This window comes from Tympanuchus pallidicinctus, unplaced genomic scaffold, assembly GCF_026119805.1.
Source record: "Tympanuchus pallidicinctus isolate F22 unplaced genomic scaffold, pur_lepc_1.0 scaffold16, whole genome shotgun sequence".
In the NCBI taxonomy this organism is placed as follows: Eukaryota; Metazoa; Chordata; class Aves; order Galliformes; family Phasianidae; genus Tympanuchus; species Tympanuchus pallidicinctus.
This window is the reverse complement of record NW_026294679.1, coordinates 12,267,548-12,285,681: the sequence shown is the minus strand read 5'-3', so window position 1 is coordinate 12,285,681 and position 18,134 is coordinate 12,267,548. Positions and strand designations below refer to the sequence as shown.

The following is an 18,134-nucleotide window of genomic DNA, read 5'->3' as shown; positions in this document are numbered from 1 at the left end:
TTTGGAGGAAGGTAAGTCACTTGTCCCTGCTGCTCTTGAAGACCCTGGGTGACAAAGGTTGGGGGGAGGTACAGACCTGCACACTGAACCACATACCCATTCCCTCAGGCCTGTCCTGGGAGCAAAGCTTGCTGATGAGTTCTCAGCAAGCATGTAGGTTAGCCACCTCTGTCCATGCCAGCAGCATCACTCCTATTGACCCTAAGAGGGAGACCAGTTACAGGCCAGGAATGTCCTACCTCAGCACAACAGACTGATCAGGAAGGCAGTTTTGGACCATAGGTGTATTTTCATGGAGGGATTAGGCAGCAAGTTCTGTACAGGCAAGAGAAATACACACTATTACCTCATTAAAAATGCAAATGGGGGAATATGAGGCCAGGAGGCTTGAGGTTTGTATATGAATGACTTTATTTAAGTATGCTGGGCACCACCAGGCAACATGGTTTGGACAGTGTGCGAGGGAACAATCAGGCAGATCAAATGAACGCTAGATTGGAGACGGCACCTTCCTGTCCGGTCACTGCAGTTCACAGAATGGAGCACTGCTGCTTCTGCAAGGCCAGCAGAGGAGCTGGGGGGGGGGAAGAGATCACTGGCACTGCCTGGGGCATGTAATAGGTGAATAGAGAGGATTTTTTTCTCTCTGCATGCTGCAGCTAATCAGCAAGACTGCCACGATCTTCTGTCGGAACAAGGCTGAGCATTGACAGCTCTTCTCTCTCTGACTTGTTCTTACTTAAATACAATCTGTTCTGACAGGAGTAGGAGAGCGAGCAGTGTGGCCTCAGCTGGGAACAGACCACCAAATCTGCCTACCTCCCTCCAACTTCTCCGAGCCCAGCAGTGAGCCCTGAGAACGTGCTTCCAGCTGGAGCAGCACGCTACCTGCTTACATTCATGCCTGATGGGGCAGTGCACAGGCTTCTGCCAGGCCTCTGGAGCAGGGCTGCTGCAGCCTTCCAGCTCTTTCCCTGTCTTGGCTCTGGAGAGCGACCCCAGGGTGATGTGTGGAAATGAGGAGAAAGGAGGGGAACACAGTTGCCACCAAGCAACTCCAGGCCCACTGCCAATGCCAGGTACTGCAGAAAATCAGTGGTGAAGCAAATGAGCACCAAGTAATGCATAACAACACTCACAACTAACAGTGCCGCAACCCAACACAAGCTGCTCTGGAGGCCTTCCAATCTCTGTAGAAACAGCAGCCAGTAGATGAGCAGAAAGGCATAAGCAGCTCAGTGGGACAGCAGAACACAGCCACTGCAACAGCTTGCTGCTCACATCACTGTACACATACTGATACAATTTATTGTCCTCTCATGTAGTGTATTCATAGAGAACAGCAAAACTTCCTAAAAAACAGTTATTGAGTGCTGTAGCAGGGCTGACTAGTTATTATGCTAAGCATGTGTGCTGTAAACAGTGTTAACATAAAACAATGGACAGCTGGATAGCAGGTATTCAAAGACGACCCAAAGAACAAGTCCCAGGTGCTATGGTCAGTATTTGAGATATCCTCAGAGATTTCAATAAATAAAACAATTCTTACATTACAATGCACCTTTCCAACTATTATTTTGCCCCCCAATGGATGAAGTACACAAGAGTTATGCCTGGCTGGAAATACACGATTCCGTTGCCCTGACGTGGCAGAGGAGGAGGGAAGCAGCCCCAACTCCTGCAGAGAAAGAACATGAAAGCTGTAAGTCTTGGCAGGCTGAGGGAGGACACTCAAGTGCCTTCACTCCCACTCTGGGGCGCTTGCTTCCAGAGAAGAAAAGGTATTTAAAAGAAGGAACAAGAGAATAACCGTCTAGCATAATGAAAGCCGATTAGAGATTGCTTTGTTCTACTCCATGCAATACAAACTAAGTCCTATCACCATCTTCTCCAGCTGTGGCACAGAACCCCACATCAGTCTGAGAAGTTACACACTCACACACACACACAGAAAATAGTGGGGGCAAATGGGCTTAACTGTTCAGAATGTGCTTTCTTTCAATTTAAGAAAAAACAAAAGACATTAAAAACAACTTCAAAAGTCTACTGATGGTGGAGACACTGCTGAGGAAGAAAGTAGCTATGGAGCTTCAGCTATGTATTTCCAGACAATCCAGGCATTGCAGTCAGGCTGACTAAAGCCTACGGGAGCAGTTTGCAGTGGTTAGCTCCTTTCTGACTTGCTAGGCAGATTCTAAGTTGTTCCCTTCTTTTTCCTTGCTTGTTTTACAGTGGCAAATGTGATCATAACACAGAAACTAAGGAACTGAAATGAAAAAGGAAGGGGCCATTCTGAAGAAAAACAGGCTGGTATTTCATCCTTTCCATTAAAAAAAAAAACCACCAACAAAAATAAAAAAAAATAAGTAGTTAGTACTAATCCAACCCTCCTGCTGCTGTTGTCTTTGCTCAGTGACGTCGGGGCATGCTGGCGCACACACACACATACAGGCAGCTCTCAGACACTCGGACTCAGAAAAGCGAGTTTAGAACTGAAGTGAGTCTTCAGAGGAGACTGAGGATAGGTCCCAGGGCTAGAAGGTTTTTCGGTGGATGGCACGAGCTCCATCTTCTTCATACTCCTTTTTTGAAACCCACATTTTCTTAAAAGTATCCAGCGAGGCCAGAATAGAGCCCCTGGGGAGAGACAGACATGATAGATTAAAGGAGAACACTGGGGACACTGTCACTACATCTCTGCAGGGAAGAGCTGTTCCTGCTGTACAGCTCTTCCACGCTTAAAGGTGCCAAGGCTCCTGGTTGCCTACAGAAGAAATGCTCTCTAGACAGTCACCTCTCCTCCTGTTAGCCTCAAATGTGCTGGTATTACAGAGCCTATCACGAGCCACACTCACAAACACCATGCTGACACTGCTGTAAACCAGCAAGCTCTCCTCACATGGGATCTCACTGGTCTCACTTCCTACGGTTCTGGAGCTGAGTTTAGTTCTCCTGATGAGCAACAAAGATGGACACAAGAGGAGAAACGTACCTACTGCCTCTGCCCTATGGAATGTGTTACCAATGAGCTTGTTCTGTGTTAATGTTATGAGTTATGTTCTATGTGGACGTTAGGACTGGTTAAGACACAGAAAACAGTCTCGCAGGTGTCTTAAGGATGAAAAGAGCTATGGGGCTGACAGCACGAAGGAAGGCTCAGTAACCAGGCTGGGTAGCACGTGGTTGAGGAGTAATGCCCTCCTGACACACCATAATAGCAGGAACAACAGTGAAAGCAATTCTCCAGCCCTCCTCCCACGGGAAGACCCACCACCACTTACCCAATCCACGTAGAATACAATCTCTCCTGAGGAGCTGATATCTAGGAGAAGAAGAGAGTCAGTCAGGACCACCTCAAACTACAGTCTGCTCCTCCTGGCATGCTGCCCTGAATTCCCAACAGCTAACACAGGTATGATCTCTCCCACTAAAAAGACACCCAGCAGGTCCCCCACAAAATAACCACTGTGGACCAGATCCTGAACAGAAATCATGCTGTGAGAGGAGCTACCTTCTCCACGATGAAAACAAACAACTGTTTATCACAATAAGGCTGTTACTGGTTTGAACCACGTGGCAGCTACACTCTTAGCATGGCTTTTTTTTTTTTTTAAGAGGGCAAAGATCACATAACAACACACAGTATGTGATAAACACCCAAGAGAATGCTCCTACCCTTATTTTGACATCCTTTGGAGCTAGTTTCTTCACTTCACTCAAGAGCCTATCTCCAAAACCTGCACAAGACAAAAAAAGCAGCAGTATGAACCCTTCAGCAAAATCCCGAGTTCCATCTGCTAACAGTGTGAACCCATAGAGCAGAGCAGGGCTTGAATGGGAAAACTAGGACCTATCTGGATTTGTCTGCCTGTGCTTAAGGGCTGATGGGCTCTGGCAGAGGATGCCTATGTCCATAGGGACCAGATGTATGCTGTTATGACTAGGGCTCAGAAAATTTGGGAGCAGGGGTCAGTCTCCTGCTTCTCACAGTAACTACCCTGAGAACAGAGTTGGACAAGTTGGATGTTACCTCCCCTGTTTCACATGAGATGAGAAAAAGATGCAAGTTACAGCCCACTGAAAAACAAGAGACAGGAACCTTTGAAAAGCGTGGAGCCACCAGACAGCACAATGTTGGAGAAAAGTGTTCGCCTCAGATCCATGTCTGATTTTTGAATGGCAAAAACGAGCACCTCGTGGAGTCCTTCACATTCTTCCCCTATCAGGTCTGGCCGGAACAAGAGCTCCGGGGCACGAAAGCGGGCAGAGCCGATCTGCAAGGAGAGAAGTCAGCACAGAGGGGAGAAGACAGCAGTGTGCTACAGTTCACTGTCTACAGCCTCCAGGTTGTGTCTTTCTGAGATAAAACTTCAGAGGAACAAAGCTTTTTTGGACATTCATGCTACATCATTAGCTCTCAAATGACCACCATCTCGACCTACAGCTTCCAGCAAAGGTGCCATTTCTATTCTGCAGATGAAAGAGATGAAGAAATTTGCTCAGCTTCATACAGCTGGGCAATGGCTGAGAGTAAATGGATCCACCTCTGGTACTGGAGGTAAGACTTGTATTTCCTCTCTTTCAACCATTCTACAGAAGGCTCAATCTATTAAAGAATATTCCCAAGTCACTCTTCAAACCAGTAGTTTCTGTTCATCTGGGCAGAAAAAAAGCCACATACAAAAGCACAGCATAATTTGCAGATACCAACCCACGCTCCACACCTGATCCACATAAAGATTTACTAGATCAGAATCTGCACTCAAACAGTTCTCAGACTCCATGGTCATGCTTTACTCTTACCCAAGAATTCTAGAAGAATTAGTAAGATTTCTAATAATGCTCTCTTTCCCTAAAAGTTCTAGTGCCCCAGCTCAACAACCTGGGATGCATTTTGGTCTTTAAAATTATCCTGTCCCACCCCACATTGCACTAAATCTCCCATCTTTTACAAACCTCAATAGTGCTTCCATCTGGCAGGTAGTACTGAGCCTTCTCAGTCTCCAGGGTCTCATCCTTCTGGGGGTTTATGGACAGATAGCAGGCACGCTGAAGAAGAAGCAGAGCCAGAAAGAATGAGATGAGGAGGGTAAAGCCAAAGACCTCTGATAAATACTTTTCTCACTACAGAGACACCAATTTCAGTACTATTTTGTGTTGAGGAAAAGACCTTTTGGGTTCACATCAGGAAAAATACCTTATCTGCTCTTCAAACTACGGTTTGAAGGTCACTACTTACAGTTTGAAGTCACTACTTTTCTAGCTTTTGTTTTTGTCTCTCACTGCTGAAGAAGTAATCTCCCTCTGCACTGGTGGGATAATGACCTTGTGAGTACTTTCAACCTTTCATAGTACAAAGCAAAACAGGCATCTAAAACACCTTTAATGGCATTAACTACCTACAGAGGTGGGTTTAGGCAATTTAGCAAGAGATTAGGAGCTTGAACAAAGTCTCTTGTTATGTTTCAGAGGAAACAATAACTAATAGCTAGCAGCAAAAATTTCCTAGCATAGCCCAAACAGCTCAATTCCTATTGTTCACCACATTCTAAGTTACAGGAAAAAGAAAACAAACCCTTTTACTTTTCAAACTGCTCCAGCAGCCCATAATTTTTCTTACATAGGTAAGCTTTTCTATTCGAAACTGTTATCTTTTGGGGATTTAAAGTGCATCTAACAGAATCATAGAACAGCTGAGATTGGAAGAGATCTCCCTACTGGAGCAGGATCAGCCTAGAACAGGTTATCCAAAACCACATCCAATCACACTAGGAGCAATTCCACCGGGAGACAATCTGCATCCTCTATCCTGGACAACCTGTTCCACTGTTTGGTCTCCTTCAAAGAATCTGGGCAACAGGCAGAAGAGCTCCCATTCCCCTGCACAGCCACAGTGAGCTGCAACCGTGCAGAACAAGCAAGCTATTTCCATCACATTTTTTTTTTTCCATTAGGTCACAGGCTCAAGAACAGCTCATTGATGTTCTCCAGCCTTGGCTGCTGGCACAGCCCAGAGTTCTCTGCAGCAGTTAAAGCTTGTGATGGAGGCCAACAGCATGGCAGTAACTGACGGGCATCAGCAGTACTGATCTGAGCGTTGAAGGCACAAATGCATAGCCAGCCCTAAGCTACACAAAGCCTTGCTGAAATCAGAGCGCAACCTGTCTGTATGAGAACTGTGATGCCACAAAGGCACGGTGGGCAGTCACCAGCTGAGCTACTGGTCACTGTCCCACCTCTGCCCTCTTCTCTTGGAACACAAGAGAAGCCAAGGTAACTGCTGCATTACTACAAGGCCACTAAACACTGCATTAAAAAAGAAAGCCTTTGTAAATATGAATACCATGAGTGAATTATTTCCACAGAGAGAGAAGAACAGCAGCAATCCACTTGCAATCCCAAACTACCAAGGATTTTCTAAAGTCTTCGCTTGAAGAGTAGGCAAATACTAGTGAAGGATATCAGAACTGATAAAATTGCTGCTCAGTCACCCTTACATTAAAAAAAATAAAGCTTTCCTTTACATTCAGATGGAGCCTCCTGCGCATCAGTCTGTGCCTCCCATCCTGTCACCAGACATCACTGAAATGAGTCTGGCTCTGTTTTCTTTGCTCTCTCCCTTCAGATATTAATATACAATGATGAAATCCTCCCTGAACTTCTATTCTCCAGGCTCAAAAGCCCCAGCCCCCTCAATCCCTCCTCATATGAGGGATTTTCCAGTCCCTTAGTCATCTTACATCTAGCCTCCCTTCGGCAGATAAAGGAGCGTGTTTCAGAGCTAGGTAGGCTGGCACTTCCCACTACATTTTAGGGAGCGACGACTTCCAACAAACAGAAATCTTTGTGGATAAGCACAGAAACAGACACTATGTCACCTCCTTGATGGTCTTTACAATCTCAAATTCTGAGGTTGTGTGGAAGTCGTAGCCTTCCTTGCGGAGATAGAGACGCAGGAAGCGTGAGACATCCCGGCCTGCGATGTCGATCCTCATGATGGAATGAGGCATGGCAAAGCCTTCATAGATGGGTACCGCATGGGTAACGCCATCCCCAGAGTCCAGCACCACTCCTGTTGTCCTCCCAGTAGCATACCTAGCAAAGGGACACAAGACACACGTTAACGTGGGCTTTCTCAGTTCGTTTTTTTCTGTTTGTTTGTGGGGGGAAAAAGAAAAGATTTCAAGAAACATTTTGCAAGTGCACATCGAAGATGGGAGGTACTTACAGACTGAGCACAGCCTGCATGGAGATAAATAGCGCTGGAACATTGAAGGTCTCGAAAAAAACTTCAGCAGCACGTTCTCTATTCTTACGTGGGTTTAGTGGTGCTTCTGTCAACAGCACAGGATGCTGGTAAGGAAAAAGAACCAAGCTGTAATAACCAGGATGCAGCTAGATGTATGCTCTCAAGAATGGCTACTAATTTTTCCTCTTTAGGAACCATTAGTACAACAGTAGGGACTGACTGCAGCTGGTGAGCTGTATTACAGCATGCATAATCTCTACCAGGCTGGAGAAGCAATAGGGCTCCAGTCTAGCCATAAAGAAATCTTAGGGAGTCCACCCTGTGAATGAGCCTTTGCTGGGAAGGATGATCAAGATCACTCCAAAAGGAAGACAATTTGCAACAAAAACAGCAGCCTTAGAAAGGGTGAAAGCATACAGTCCATATTTTATACAGGCAGAAATATTCCTACACCAATGACACAACCTATTGCTTTCAGTCTTTTACTAACTTTTTGGCCAGCTTCTTTCAGAATGCATGACTGTCTTTCTTCCTCTTTAGACCAGATTATGTCACTACTGAGTGGATATGCCCGATGTACAGACATAACAAGAACATCAGCTGCACTTGGTGTAGAGCACAATCATTAGGGAGAGGGAGTGAATAACAATTGATTTTCGGCAAGTCAGATTTTGAGTCAGGCCAAATATATAGGAGACATGAGGATAAATTCTGCTTAGACATTTCTTGTGTAGTATCTCATAAGAGGTGAAAAGAACATAATTGAACAACAGATGAGTTTAGAAAGAAAAACAAAGGAAGAGCCCTAGATTGCCTCTTGGAGTTCAAAGGCTCCTGCTGTTACGCACACAAAGGAAACACACCGGTGCCTCTACACAGTGAGGTATCTCACCTCCTCTGAGAAAGTCTGAAGCTGATCTTTTGAATAAACGTACTGCCAAATGCGCTCCATGTCGTTCCAGTCCTTCACTATGCCATGTTCCATCGGGTATCGGATTGAGAGGAGACCTCTGTGCTCCTGAGCAAAAGGAAACAATACAGCATACCTGTCACAAACTAACAACTCCATTTCTAAGCATTTCGACAACAAATTAATCTGACAGACTCAATTACTGTCTGTCCCACTAAAAAGCAACACGTCTCTAACATACACTACAAAGACCAAACAATAACCACAGGCACTTTTCCAGAGAAGTATTCATGAGATTTCAGTAGGCCTTTTTATAGAAAGGAGGAACACGTTTGCAGAGCACTTTCCTTTCCTAACATGTTTTGAGCCACACAGACACCTATCAAACATTATCTTTGTTCTACCAGCTCTGCCATGATGTAAAACATAGCAGGGTGATAGCAGGGAATGTAGAAAGGGCTCACTGCAATTATGAGACCATGCTGACAAAAAGAAGCACTGCAGATAGCAACCTTCTTGTCCACACCAGGGAGATAAAAGGCAACCAACTGGGGTCCATTTCTAAAGTTCCCAGTCAAGAAAATGGAGATGTAACCATACAGACTTCAAAGTAGCCTACAAAAAAAGGATAAGTACAAAAAGACTTGGGTAAGTGGATTGAAACTAAGAGAAGAGGTCTGTGATCAGCAGGCTGACACAGGAATTTTGTGAAGCTTCCCACTTCAGCTTGGACACACTTAAAAGAAGTGACAGTCTATTCTGCTCTTCTGACCAACCCTGATACCAAGGAAGCACAGCAGTTAACATGCTTAAAGTGCAACTGCTACAGCCCCTCTAACAGCAGCACAGCAAGATGCACGGAGAGGTGAAGTGATACAGGTTTTCTTACCTCTGCCTTTGGGCCAATGAAAATATCCCCTTCTAAAGCACCAGCCATAACACGAACGTGCTTTGGTCTGCCCACACTGGAACAGAAACAAGAGTATAAATGCTTCTAGAGAGACAACTTGGATACATCCAACATTTTACTAGCTTTTCTTCCTGTCAGCCCCAGTCAGCACTTTCTAACAGCAGGAACGGAGCCTGAGGGCAGTACCAAGTGTGGACAGACTCAGGTTTGCTCTGTAAACTAATCTCAGAATCGGAAGCAAAGGGAGCAAATTGCAGACATTTCTGAAATAATGGGACATGCGCCAGTTGAGTCTGGCCACCCTTTCCCTGATGACTCAGGATTCCAACACTGCCTGGAGTAAACATGGCCAGATTGAGCAGTGGTCTGAGCAGACAGACCGCTCAGGTTTGCTCGACCTTACATAGGTCAGCTGAGACATCTAGAGTCCCACACCCCACCTCACTATACAGACAAGTCGGCATTGCTCTGAATAGCTCCTGATCCAGCAGTCCTTCCAATAAACCTGGCAGAAAACTTTCAAGGAAGAATGGAAAGAATCAAGACTTCAGCCTACATGCCAAAAGGAGAGATCCACACCTCAAGACCCAACTTGGTCTTTTTTGACCCCATGTCTCAAGACTAAAGGATCCTACAGCTTTGGTTGGGGGATGCCATAAAACATACTTTATGTTTCTTTTTTTTTTTCCCCCAGAAAAATCTCTATGTTTAACAGTGGAGACCTTTTCTCCATAATGCTTCTGTACAGCAGGCAGAAAAAGCTAAACTTCTTTCTCCTGCTATAAAATTGGACCACCCTTCCCCTCTACATATCTAAGAATGAGTAAATGGATTGAGAACTGATCAAGACCAGCAGAGTACTTACTAGTTTGGAAAGCAGTATTTCGGTATTTGATCACCAGCGAAACCTGCTTTAATCACGCCTGAACCCTGTAGGAGAAACAAACACATGAGCTTATCATTCATTCAGAAATCTTCATAAATTTTAACAGAACAGCATTGCCAGATCCTCTCCTTTTTACTAGGAATAAAGCTTGGATAATAAATTCTACAAGCGGGGCTGGGGGTGGGAAGGTGTCAGCAGACCAGCTTAGCCACTAGAGGGGAGTAACCAGCACCTTCCTGGCAGTGAGGCATCACACAAGGCACCAAGTGCCAGGATGTCCTGGAAGTTGGCTGCATGAAACAAGCTGCAGTGGAAACAGGGAAGAGAAATTCAAGCAGGGGATAAGCTAGCTGGCACTAAGGTGGCAGGTCACAGAAACCTGACCAGTAAAGACACTAAACGGGGGAACTAAATGGGTCTCGAGTCTGAAAGCAACAAAGACACCAGTCAGACTGCAAAAGGAAAGGCTGGAGGCTGGGAAAGTGGCTGACAGGACAGGGTTTGTTTAAAAGGGACAAAGAAGAACTTGAGATCAGGCATGGCAGTCAGAAAGGAGCAAACCCAGAAGCCTTCTGCACCACACAAAGCAGTGCAGGCTGTGGGCACGGAGTGTTAAAGCAGCTGCAGGGAGGCCCTGGCAGACACTCAGCATCGAGGATTCGGCACCACTGCTCCCGTCCCTGCTGGCAGCACCCATGCACATCCCAGAGACCAACTGCCAGCCTGGGGCCAGGCTGAGCCTCACCCACTCCATTTCCCATCCGTGCACAACAATCTCACAGCAACAAGGAGCCTGCAGGAACACGCAAGTTTAGGTACGGAGCAGATTTCCATGGATAAGGCATTTCACTGCTAATCCCAGAGTACCACAGGAGCAAGCTCTTCTGTTCAATTTTTCTTGAAAGAAGAGTGTACTGGGAGCAATGCAGGTGTACTTGCACTGAAACCAGTGACAGAAGAAGTGCCCATTCACTCTCAAGGGCCCTGCAGCAGAACTGCTCTGTTTCTGAGGATATGTGTTTTAAAACGAACAGCAATGCATTTCCTCAACTGCTTCCCCCTTCCCACCTCTTCCGCGTGGGTCAGTATCACTCACACGCATGGAGCTGTGCAGCTAAGCTCTGGCTGCAGGGGATGCTGAAAGCCCCAGCCATCTGCTTCATGGTGAGAGGAGTCAGCAGCCAGCACAGGCTCAGCAGAAAGGAACGTGGGGCAGCCGGCCACTGCAGTACACAGTCCAGGGCCTAATTCTCAAGCTCCTTTTGTCAGCTGGTTCAGGTGAGGCGCCCGGCTTTGCAGACAGCAGGCATACCCTGCCACCAGAGCACAGGTGCTCCTGCCTAAAGACAGCCAGAATCAGGTTTGCACAGATGTATCTGCAAAAAGGAATACCGGGAAAACTGGCAACTGCACATGGCTGGTTATGAAAGATGTAACAGGGATGCAATGCTGGGACCCCAAGCTGGCACCAGTCACAGCTCCCAGCATCAGCTTTAACAGGCACAGGTGAAACAAAGAGCACTGGCCATGGTAAGAAGCCGGCCCCCCAGGCAGACACTGCCTTCCAACCAGTCACCTCAAAGCAGAGCCAGGAACAAGACAAACAATATTGTGATTTTCCATGACACAGCTTATAAATAACATCATGCCTGGGAAATAATATCATCATAATATCATCATGATATCATCACATAACTGTGTCAAGTCTCACAGCTAAAAAAATAAAAATAATGATAATGAATCAAATGCAATAAGATAGGCACTATCAGAATATTGTGCTCATTGAATATTTTATTCCAGCTAATGCTTGATCTTACAGCCAGCACAAGTCTGCTGCTGGGAAGTGGTTTCAGGAGAACAATGATGCTCCTGTTTTAATGCAGAGAGCAAAACTTCCTTATAATAGGCCAAAAATTATTCTGCACATCCTGGTGAGCTTCCCAGCAAGTTATGCATTTTAAAATTTAAGTACTGAAGTTCAAAGAAACTGAGTATGTCAGGTGCTCCAAACTCCTTCCTGGAGTTGGAGATGGAGGCTGCTCTGAGAAGTGATGGGAGGGGATCTGAGCACTGTTGTGCCTCCCAATGCCTGCAGGCAAACCGAGCACAGACGTTTTCTATCTCTGCACTACAAAGACCCGACAGCATTTTCTGGCACAGCAGGCTGGGGCCCAGGCTTGTTCACCACCTCAGTCCCCCCAGCCCATCCTCCCTTACACACACATACACGAGACAGGAGGGCGCTCAGCCTCAAGAAGCCGCCTGCAGCTGCCCAACATGCAGCCCTGCTGATGTAACAGAAGCAGCAGCACCTTTCTGAGCAGCTCCAATTCCTATCTTGCCTGAACTCCCAAGTATAAAAATGCAATGTCACCACAAAGCTCGGCCTGCAAGCATTAAGGGCAGATCTCATAACCATTTCATTCTGCAGTTCATTCATGGAGAGTGTGAGAATCAAGTGTTGTTTCTGCATTAGAATTGTATAATATTATTTTTGTTTTATGATCTCCGCTGTCGTGGTTCTTTTTGGGAGTCCTTCTACTTAGCCTGGGGAGGATCTCTAATAAGTTTAGATTACTTATTGTATAGACGAACCTTCCCAGGAACGCACACTCTGTATAAAGAATATCCTGCAGGAGAGCAAACAAGGGAACAAGCTATGGCATGCCCGAGGAAGAGCCTGACATTGGGAAGGCCTGACATCATTCCCCAGTGCTCTTTGTTTAACGATGATGACTTTAAAGAAAATCACCATATCAATAGGACAAGGAGAGCACCGAGGCATCTTGGATGATTACTGACTGGCACCAGATAACAAATAAATTAACAATAGCAAATGTAAATTCTTCTGATAAGATTGTGAACCTGGAGTACCCAGCCATTGGGGAAACAGGGGAGGGGGAGGCAAAGGGGAGAAAACAGGGTATAAAGGCTGTCATGTTGTGTCCATAGGCGCGCTCCTACTTGTGGGACGCCCGCCACTGCAATCGCGAATAAATTTTGCTTTTAACAGAGATACCGTCCTGACAAAATTACTTGGGTTATTTCCAACAATTTGGGGGCTCGTCCGGGATTATTATCGCCTCTTTGAGAGTTTCCCTACTGCCCTGCACAGGATAGGTGCACCCCGCTGATGTCAGCGGTCCTGTCTGGGTGCTGAGGTGACTCCTCGGTACGGCCGATAAAAAACCGAGACTGTTTCATAAAGGATGGACTCTGTAAAAGCCAAGGGGCAGGTAGGCACGGGTGTTGGCCATTGCGACCCGGTAACTTCGTGCACGGACCAAGGTAAGGGGATTTAAGTCTTTCTTTGGGGTCGGTTGAGACTCTTGAGTGTGTGTGACTGAGACGCGATGTCAGTGCGAAGCGAGTGCTGAGTCCCGCCCTGCGGTTCCGCTGTGCCGGGCACGGCCAGGGACGGACGGAGCGGCTGTGTTGGTGGAAGGAAGAGTCTCGGGAGGGAGCTGTAGGTGTGCGGTACCCTGTGCACTTGACGAAGTGCCAGCAGTACACCCCTATTGATCCGAGATAGGAGTATAGCACTCCTGAGGGATTGGGCCCAAAATCCGAGAATCAGAATGTGGTAACCTGTGAGCTGGGGAGTTCACAGTAGCATTCTGGAGGGATGGGTAATAGGAGTTCCCGAGAGAAGGCGAAAAAGGTCCCCGGAATGGTGCCTAGAGAGCCAGCCCCTTGGAGAAGTGTTTCAAAATTGGAAAATAATCCCAAAACTAGGAAAAGAACAGGGAAAAAAAAATGTTTAAATACTGTATACAGTAGAGAGCCACTACAGGGAAAATCGTTATTTTGACCAAAATAGGAGTCTGAAGAAAATTGGGCCTATCAGACTTCGTATTTATATGTAAACAGTAAGACTCCTTTTCTGAAACAGAAGTGGCTTAGGTCGCTTAATGAGTGCAAGAAGTAAAGAAATGTTCCTCGCGAGGAGTCCAAGTTCAAAGGAAATGGGAAAGAGAAGCAGAAAGATCATAAATGGGATCCCTTAGATAACTTCCCCCCCTTTAATTTCTAAAGCAGTGCAATTTCTAAAGCGGTGGTGACCTCTCCAGAGGAGGAGAGTGGGTGCTGCTGATCTGTGCAGGGTCCTGGAGAGAGGATGCGCTCTCAATTACTGAGGGAGTTGGAGTAATGCGAATGGGACCTGGAGAGTTTTCCTTTCTCTATTACTAACCTTACTAATACTTCACTTTGTCCTCCTAAGGCAGTCTTAGGTAAAAGGGAAATAGGGTATGGTAATGCCTGCTGTTTTTACTAGAAGAGAAGTTAGGAGTTGCAAGAAGAATTCCTTAACTGAGGATCCTATAAGTGTAGCAGAACAATTAGATCAATTTCTAGGCCTAATTTGTACTCATGGATGGAAATGATGTTTATCATTGATATGTTGATTATTGGAGAAGGAGGTTGGCAGCTATGCAAGTGTGGGAAATGAATACAGAGGGAAGGTTGAGCTCTGGAGGGAGGCAGAGAGAGGAAGGATCCTGAGGATAAATTGTACTGATTATTGTCACTGTCTGTGTGATTGTTAAATGTTTATGTCCTGAAAGTGTTGTGTTATGTTATGTCGTGTACGAGGCTGTTATGGAACAAGGGGTGTCTAAAGTGATATGGGAAGACCCCTTGGGTTGTATTTTGGCTCACTGGAGAAACATTGTTGGTGAGCCAGGGGGAATATTGAATAAGAAACCAGGAACGTAAATGGAGTAACGGGACCAGTTGTATAATTGAGTGCCCTAATCATGAGACCAAGTGCTGGGTGTTTGTGGAAGTTGAGGAATTGTGTTGTTTGATTTGTGGATTTTGAAGGCACTAGGAGAAACTATCTTAATGGTATGTGGAAATGCAATTGTTAATGGTATGTGGAAATTATGTGGAAATGCAGTTTTAACGGTATGTGGAAATGCAGTTGTTAACGGTATATGGAAATTATGTGGAAATGCAGCTTTTAATGGTATGCGGAAATGCAGTTTTTAATGGTATGTGGAATTGCAGTTGAGTGTACAAATAGTGGAATTGTGGAAAAACAAACCAACAAAAAAAAAAAAAAAAAAGGCAAAAAGGTTAAGGAAAACAGTGAGTTTGGGATATTAGAGTTGGGCCGGCATGAGAACACATCTCCGCACACCCCCCCACTGCGGCTTGTAAGAACAACTTGGAGTGGGAGAAAGAGCTGGGGCTGGAGCCTCCTGCTGTGATGTGAAGGGTGCAGTGCTTGTGAATGGGGATGGGACGGACATTGGAGTGAGAATAGCCGTCATCTGCAGAGCTGGGGAAACCCGATATCCAGTGTGAGCACTGGAAGCCTGGGGAGAGAAGGGAGTGAAACTGAAATATAATGTTAGTAATGTCTGCGATGATGAGAGTTTGGAAAGCGAAAAGGGTTTGGGAAAACAAACTGAGGAAGGCAAAGTTGAGCAAGGTTAACAGGGATGTCCTTACCTAGAAGAAGAGGTAGGGGGAGCCTGGAAGGGCTCAGGGAGAGTTCCACCCTGCCACGACTGAAAGCAGCAGGGGAAGCAGGCTGAAGAGGTTTATTTTCTGGTACCTCTGGGTGCGTCTTACTATTACCCGTAGATGACTTTTGTAATAGTTGTAGGAGCTACTGGCAAGAGAACTTTACTTTTTTTTTTTTAACCAATTAAGTAGAGGCTAGGAGAACAAGTAGGAATACATAAATTCTTGTACATGCCAGGTTCTCCAAAAAGATTATTTGGGCATGACATGTTAGAATAGTTGAATGTAGAGATCAAATTCAGTAGAGACGATTGGAACTACTTGTCAAGCAAGAGCAATGGACTGAAAATTTTAAGTCTGGCTTTAACACAAACTGGAAAAAGCAATGTTGTACTCCCAGAAGTTACGTAAATCCTACATTGGGTATACACAGGATTGCAGGCATCAGGGATGCCTGGCAGAGCCAAAAACGCAGCCCAATGAAAGTTAAGTTAAAGATGGGAGCCAGCCCAACCAGGGTAAAGCAATGCCCTTTGAGGATACAAGATTGTAGGAGGATAAAAGAAATAAAAATAATTTTTTTTTAATTTTGGATTACATAATACTAGAGTTAAGAAGGTCCATCGAACACAATGAGAACTGAAATCAGCTGGACCCTTAAAATTGTGAATCTAAGGACAGAAATGTGGGCTCTTGTAACTGTTAGAAATGTTGATTTGATGAGTGCAGCATTTGATGTAAATACTTATGTTTCTCTTGTGACAAACATTATTACATATCAATATTGTTTGGTATGCGGGCAAGCTAAGGATTTAAACTTTTCTCTTCTTGTTGTTCCTGATGATTTTAAGGCAAGAAATCAAACTGTTGCAGGGTTTGAGTCACTGTCCTGGTGGGTGATGATCAACAAGAATGTAGATTGGGTTAACTACATCTGTTATAATCAATGGAGATTTACAAATTATACAAAGAGTGCAATAAAGAGAATTGCAGAAATCAACAGTGTATAAAAAAAAAAAAAAGGGGGGGGAATTGTGAGAATCAAGTGTTGTTTCTGCATTAGAATTGTATAATATTATTTTTATTTCATGATCTCCGCTATCATAGTTCTTTTTGGGAGTCCCTCTACTTAACTTGGGGAAGATCTCTGGTAAGCTTACATCACTTATCGTATAGACGAACCTAACCTTCCCAGGAACGCACACTCTGTATATAGGTGTATATATGTATATTTTGCCACATACACTGCAAGAATATCCTGCATGAGAGCAAACCAGAGAACAAGCCATGGCATGCCCGAGGAAGCGTCTGAAGAGACACTGGGAAGGCCTGACATCATCTCCCAGTGCTCTCTGTTTAACGATGATGACTTTAAAGAAAATCACCATATCAATAGGACAAGGAGAGCACCGAGACATCTTGGAAACAACAGGATGACTGCTGACTGGCACCAGATCTGATAAGATTGTGAACCTGGAGTACCCAGCCATTGGGGAAACAGGGGAGGGGGGAGGCAAGGGGGAGAAAACAGGGTATAAAGGCTGTCATGTTGTGTCCATAGGCGCGCTCCTGCTTGTGGGACACCCGCCACTGCAATCGCGAATAAATTCTGCTTTTATCAGAGATACCGTCCTGACAAAATTACTTGGATTATTTCCAACAGGCTGCTACAGGGCTGCTCACGAAGGGCCCCAGGACCCCACATAACCGCTCTCATCCACCTCAACCCTGCAGGCCTGCCCCGCGCTGAGGCAGCACGCTGTTAGCGGCGGCCATCTGCACCACCACACCCTGCTGTCAGACCAGTGCTGACGCAACCCGCCCTGGGAGCGGCTCCTCCGGGCGCGACACCGGCTCGGGGCGGGGCCTGCGAAGCCGCGAAGCACTGCGCGGTCACTGCGAGGAGAGCCGAGCACGCCCGGAGCATGCCGGGAGTCAGGTCAAGAGGGGCCCGCTGCACGCCGGGAAGCAGCGCCATTGTCCCCAGGGCACAAAGCGGGGCAGCGGAGCAAGGATGCAGCCGCTGTTGACGGACGGCTCTTCCAGCCAATGGGCGCAGGTGTTCCCCGCAAGGGCGTGCAGGGAGGGGCCCCGCTCCAGGAGGTAGTGGCGGGAAATCCCGCTGACTGACAGCCGCCCCAGCCAATGGGGGCGCGCCGCCCTTCACAGCCCGCACACACCCCGGCGGCGGCGGGGCCGCTCCCCATCAGTGAGGGGCAGCGACCCTCTGGGGGTGACAGGTGGCCGTCCCAGCCAATCGCAGGCTGCTTAACTGTGCTGGCCCAACCCCGCCCAAGGAGGCAGCGCACGGCGCTGGGCGAGGGCCTAAGGCGGCGGCCAAGCCGGGTGGGGGGGGCGGCGGGCGGGGCGCGGCCGCCCCCGATGACAAAGGGATCGCGGTCGGCTGGCCCCCCCGCCCTTCCCGGCACCGAGACTCGCGATCGCTCACACTCACGTTGTCTATCACGACGGGCTGGTTCGCTATCACGTCGTAGGACTCCATGGCGAGGACCCGCCGCAGTCACCCGTCAGGGAGCTACAGCCCAACCGACGGCGGCGCATGTGCAAAAGAGCGGAGCGAAGCCAGCTGGGTAATGTATTCCTGCGGCCGCGGTGCGCGCTGGGAAGTGCAGTCCCGGGCCAGAGTCGGGGAGCGGGGCATGCCGGGAAGTGTAGTGCGGCGCAAACGTAAACACGGCGCAGGCGG

At 46.8% G+C, this 18,134-nt stretch overlaps 1 protein-coding gene across 1 annotated transcript; it reads right to left on the bottom strand.

Moving 5' to 3' along the window:
• Positions 1–393: 393 nt before the first annotated feature.
• On the bottom strand, positions 394–18,021 carry ACTR1A (actin related protein 1A). The gene is made up of 11 exons (XM_052676590.1): positions 17,883–18,021; positions 9,935–9,999; positions 9,049–9,124; positions 8,142–8,267; positions 7,229–7,353; positions 6,879–7,095; positions 4,957–5,049; positions 4,100–4,274; positions 3,676–3,737; positions 3,282–3,322; positions 394–2,637 (listed from the first exon to the last, which is right to left on the bottom strand). Exons 1-11 carry the CDS (start codon positions 17,928–17,930, stop codon positions 2,535–2,537), a joined length of 1,131 nt encoding a protein of 376 aa, XP_052532550.1. The 5' UTR covers positions 17,931–18,021; the 3' UTR covers positions 394–2,534.
• Positions 18,022–18,134: the final 113 nt, after the last annotated feature.